The sequence below is a fragment of the Limulus polyphemus genome, unplaced genomic scaffold (genome assembly GCF_000517525.1).
Source record: "Limulus polyphemus unplaced genomic scaffold, Limulus_polyphemus-2.1.2 Scaffold3508, whole genome shotgun sequence".
NCBI lineage: Eukaryota > Metazoa > Arthropoda > Merostomata > Xiphosura > Limulidae > Limulus > Limulus polyphemus.
The window spans coordinates 69,557-75,398 of record NW_013669118.1 but is presented as its reverse complement, the minus strand read 5'-3'; the positions used below and the strand labels follow the sequence as shown (position 1 = coordinate 75,398).

Sequence of the window (5,842 nt, the reverse complement as noted above, 5' to 3'; positions counted from 1 at the left end):
AAGAAACGAGATGTACGCTTTTTGTATATATATAAGACTGTTAAGAAGTGACGGCAACAATCGGAATTGAATTGCAGACAGAGATAGAGACGGACAATTGAGTCAAGCTCGTGAATCGTTCATTGTGAATTATAGCGTCTGTTTAAGTTAACTGACTGTGGGAATAGTGTATTGCAAAGTTATATTGAGAAAGAATAAATTAGTTTTATTTAAGGAAGGACTTGTATTGCTGAAGTTTTTCATAAAGAATTTCTATGGAATATTAACAAACAAACACAGAGATGTAACAATATGCATAGCAAGAGGGGTCTGATTGTCTACTTCATGGCTCTGTAACGAAATAAGTTTGAAAGATATGAAAATTGTGTTTTGCCTGAGTGGTAACATTTTTATACTGAGTAATTTGAATTTCATACTTCTTGGAGGGGTGGTAAATAAATTAGAGAAGAGGGGATGCCTAGAGAGCTTGTACACTAGCAGAAATTCTAGATTCTTTTACATTGCTTTATAATTGTAAAAAATTAAAACTTACATATTATCAAGATATGGATTATTAGCTACGTTTTTATGCTATATTTATTGGTATACCATGAAAAAAAAGTAGCTCAATTAAATTTTTAATGTAACTTACGAAAACCTTGTGACATGTGCAGATAAAGATGTTTTTGACAAGAGGATTAAAGTGAACTGCGCTATTGCATGATATCAAACTTGCAATGACAGTCTTCTACCAACAGGAGGGTAACAAAACATCCTTGCACAGTAACTCCATCTAAGCACCTGTGCTTGAAGTAACTTCATTCCTTAACAAGACACAAAGAAAGTGCACCAGAAGTGAGGAATATGGGTGGTAAGGTGTGAAGAGTAGGTATCTATCAGAAATAAATATTTCATCTCTTTACACAGAAAAGCTACAATTCTACATTGCAGTGGTTGAGGGTTTGGTGAAAACATTAAATTTAGAAGAGCTCTCTTCAGAAAACATCTAAAAAGAAAGCCCAGAAAGTGTGACACTCAATGGCAGGGGTCCATAAGGATACACCTGTGGGAGACCACATCTTGTTTTTACCAGGGTATACTTTATGCTCAGAAGGAAATGAAAGGCAAAAGAGCCCCAAGTGTTGCAGAAATGGGCAAAATATTTGCATGACCAACCAAGTGGTAGCATGCTAACTGTCTGCAAGCTAAGAAGTGTAGTGCAGTTAGGGCATGATCAGACCATACAGTGTCTTTCTGACCTTGACACAACTGGACAGACAGAGACAGGGGTAAAGAACCCATCTTGCTACATGTGAAGGTGAAGAGAAAATGTCCTTGGATGAAAGAGAGATGTGCGTGGTTGGAGTAAGAGAGTGCGAGAATAGGGCAGAGGGGGCTTGGATGCTAACTTACAAAACAGAGAAAACTAGGACTGTGCTGCTCAGAGAATCACCACCAACAGGACCTAACAAGGAGTATCAAGTATCAAAGCAAGGACACAAGGGAGAAGATGAAGAGGAGAAGAGAAGAGACATAAAGAAAAAGGTGAGACCAGTTCTGGTTGAAAGCATTAATCACAAGGGCCAAAAGATGAGAAACTGGTTACCAGAAGAGAAATTAGTTTGGTCTTGGGAGGAATAGTGAAGGCATCAATGAGAGGCATGCCCAACTGAGAGCAGACCCAATGAAAAACCTGAAAGTGGAAAGACAACTCTGTGTTTAGAATCCTGTCTAATGAGAGTGATCTGCCACCAAATCCATAGCCCCATGCACATGGCAAGCCATGAGACAAACCCAATGAGAATGAGACAAAAAAGTCAATATGCAAAAGCAAAGAGACCTAGAATGAATACCCTCCTGATGGTTGATATAAGAAATGACTGTGGAATTTTCAAAGTGAATCATGACCAATTGATCCATGAGAAGAGGGAAGAAATGGGAATATGACTGATGGATGGTGATAAATTTGAGTACATTGATGTCGTTGTTTAGAGATGGGCCTCAGCCCAACGGAAAAGCATTCATGAAGAGATGGAAATCTGGTCATGGAAGGGGGGATGACAACTGTGGTAATGGCACAGGCAAGCCAACAAGACAAGTCCTCGAGAAGATAAAAGAGTAGGAGTACAGTGAAGACAATAGATCCCAAGAAGTGTTCTACTGGTTGCACAATGTCAACTGGAGGAAGAGGCACATGTGCATGGTCTAAAGGAATGAGTGGTTCAGAGGAAGAAACAATACTGAAAAGCAAAAGAATCTCACACACACAAGGTGCAAATTAGAAGGGCAAACTTTGGTGGCTGGACACTCCATTGCTTGCTGAACCCAACTGAGAGGAAAGCTGAATAACATACCCAAATGCACCAAATATTGGGTAGACTTGGAATGCTTGAAAAGTCAGCCCAGCCGAGTAGTCTACTGCAGAAGAATGTGGATGTGAGAAAAGAACACTTCCTGAGAAAGGGCAAAGAAAAGTCTATCATTCATGTAATAATTGAAATACAGCCCCAATCCATAACATGGAGGCCAAAAGCTTCATGACTCGAGTGAAGACATAATGAGCAGACACAATACCAAAAGAAAGAGCACAGTATTGAAAGGCTTTATCCTGATGAATGAAATTGAAGAAAACATCTGGAGGATGGGGAAATCACAATGTATCAAAAGGCATCCAATAACTTGGTCTTGATCATCCACAGATCAAATGAAAAGAATCAATGGACAGGGATGACAAGGAACCAGTTGAGAGAGATGACAGGTTGATAACAGGATTCCAGTCCCCAGCCAGACTTCTTGGCGACCACAAAGAGATTAGAGTAATAACCTGGGTATGGGCAAATAAACTCCATATGACGTTCTTGGCCAAGGGATCCAAGATCATTTTGCCAGAAAACTGAAAATAAATGGAATTGGAGAAAGAAGGAAAGTAAACTGAAAAGGGGAAAGAGAAGAGAAGTGGAGAGATAGGCCATCACTGAGAACATGAATAACCCATCTTTTGGACAAAAATAGTGACCAAAAGTTAGAAAAGAAATACAGATAGGTTCCCATTGGGCCAGACACAACAGGGTAGTTGCCAGTGAAAAAAGTGACAATCTTGGTGTCCGGGAGTGGTAGGATAGAAGAAAATGAGGAAGACCAAGAAGCTGGAATAAGAAAAAAGATGTGTATTGAGCAAGCCTAGGAACAAGAACAGAAGGGTGAGGTTGATAAAGATGAGACATCAAAGTAGACAATGAAGAATGATATTGGGCTGCCTTAGCAAAGGTCTCCAGTGAGTCAGGAACACTCTCAAAGACCTCTGAGTAAAGAAAGGGAGCCCAACAAAGATCACGGAGATAAGAGTGATGTAAGTGCATTAGCTAGGAAAGTACCCTGTCCCAACAGGCTAATGTGATAAAAGAAGAGAATGAACCTCTTCAGAAAACCTTTCCAGGGCACGATGAAATACCTCAGAAATAAGGTAAGGTGATAAGAGTGGCAGAAAGTGGTAAGAAAGAGATGGAGTGAAAATTGGGCACTAGAAAAAGAAATAGAACTCAAGGAGTCTGCTTCCCAAGCAGGTAAAAGAGATTCCAATGATTGAGAATTGAGAGACTGAAATGAAGAATGGCTGTAAGCCAGGATGAAAGAGCAAAAGAGCTGAATAGGGTGAGACATGTTATTACAAGAGTGCAATTGTTAGAGTAACAAGTCCACATAGACTCTAATATCAGACAAAGGAGAGAAGACAAAATTACCTAGAGTACAGATTTCATGTAGTAAAGAACAAAAGAAATAAAAAATCAGGGAAAGAGAAAGAAAAGAACCTACACGCAAAATCATGTCAAGGAAAAGATTAGGAATGTCAGCTGAATGAACAGGAAAAAGAAGTCCAGTGTACATGAAGGTACCCACAACCCATTGAACAATGGCTGTTATGTTCTCCCATGTTAGCAACATCATCACCATCACTTGAGAATTGATAGTGGTGGAAATTAATAAAACCACACTGGTTATGTGCAACATGAACACTAAACCAGTTAAACTTGAACAAAAATTAACTCATGTAAACTACTGCAAATCTCACATAATTGATAAACAGTTTTTAAAAAGTGTCCATTTCAGACAATGCTGAAGAAAAGAACGACATTAATTTGAGCATAAATGCTAAGGGAGGCTACTATACAAGGAGTATGTGTTGCCCTCCTATTTGTGGAAGGCTTTCATTACATGGTGATGACATTGTGAACTAGCATAGTTCACATTAAACATGTGTTTTTGAGGTAACTCAAGGCTAGTGGCATAAAAATCTCATAGGTAGAGATGTACATAGGAATCAAACTATTCTGTATGCAAAGGTGAGGTATTCTCTCTGAAGTTACAATATATAACTCTGTACTACCATCACTTGCTATAAAATGATAATGTCAAATCATTTCCCAACAAAACTCACAATAAATAACTCTAACATTATTATTACCTATAATATAAAACATCAAATAATTGCACAAGTCACTAAACAACTGAACTTACAATAATATAAATCTCCACAATCATCAATAACTATAATGTAAAACACCAAATCATTCCACAAGTTGTTAAACAACTAAACTTACAATAATTTAACACTACACTTAGTGCTTTTCAGAAATTAAGAAACTTCTTTGCTCATGTAGAAAAATAAAAAAATCAGTTTAATAATGCAAGCCTTAATATTATAATGAAAAATAGTTTTGGAGATCACAAAAGAAAAAGTAACCCTAAAACTACTGCTTAGTATTTTAGAATTTTTTAAGCATAAAAATATATTTTTTTTATTTCCTCCTTCCTTTACAGTTAAGATATCTCACCATTTCCTTGTAGCTGTAAAGCAACTTGTTTCACTGTGAGTGTGTAACTTTTTTCTTTCACGTAGTGACGAAACACAAGTGACTCTGATGAGCTAGGACAAGCTGCCTTGGATCTGTAGTATCGAGTAGTGTAACCTGGAGCTGGGATGTAATCCTTAAAAAATAAAACATTGTAACTCTTGTTGCTTTCTTACTTTTAAACACTTTACTAGACTGAAGGAACAAGACAACTGATTAAAATAATGTGATCACAAAATGTTTTAATATAAGTTCACTAAGGAATTTAGTGGTAACAATATTACTCTTTATCCTCTGTATATTATAGGTTATTTATTAAAGACACTGAAGTTAATATTTTCCTACACTGAAAATATATTTCCAATAAAAACTTATCTCCTGTCATATAATAGCTTTCTCGTTCAGTGCTGCCCTCTTTATCAATAAATGTCTTTGCTATCCACTCCCATTTACCCCACGTTTTGACGTGGCTCAGCTGCATTGTAGCATGCAACTAAGCATACAACAACCCTCCAACCAATAGGAAAGCTAGTTCCCTCTTTACTGTAGAACCCAATCTTCACTTCGAGATTAGGTAGAAAAGAAGCATCATAAGTAGGGAGGAAGAGTGGAAGAAGAGGTAATTATCTATCAAAACCATATTTTCTGTGTAGGAAAATACTAACTTCCAATATGATGTCTTACCTCCTCTAGCAAATAGCTAGATTCCCACACTGACTTGTTTGAGAAACGCACTCATGGGAGAGCACACAAACATACGAACTAGGTATATTCTTTGCCCATCATAAAAATATGTGTCGCTAAATTGGGTGGAAAAGAGGAGCACATCCATTATTGTAAATATGTTAGCTTGACTAGCTCCTTTCCAAAACTAGCCCAGCATGGCCAAATGGTTTTGGCACTCGACTCGCAATCTGAGGGTCGTGGGTTCGAATCTCTATCACACCAAACATGCTCGCCCTTTCAGCCGTGGGGGCGTTATAAAGTGATGGTCAATCCCACTATTCGTTGGT

General features: G+C 37.9%; 1 protein-coding gene across 1 annotated transcript in view; it reads right to left on the bottom strand.

The window, feature by feature from the left end:
- The window catches only part of LOC111088305, a 74,008-nt gene that overhangs the window by 6,865 nt on the left and 61,301 nt on the right, over positions 1-5,842 (bottom strand). Inside the window, exon 15 of the mRNA XM_022398011.1 lies at positions 4,812-4,965. Coding sequence (XP_022253719.1) covers positions 4,812-4,965 — 154 coding nt within the window. The remainder of the gene's footprint in view (positions 1-4,811; positions 4,966-5,842) is intronic.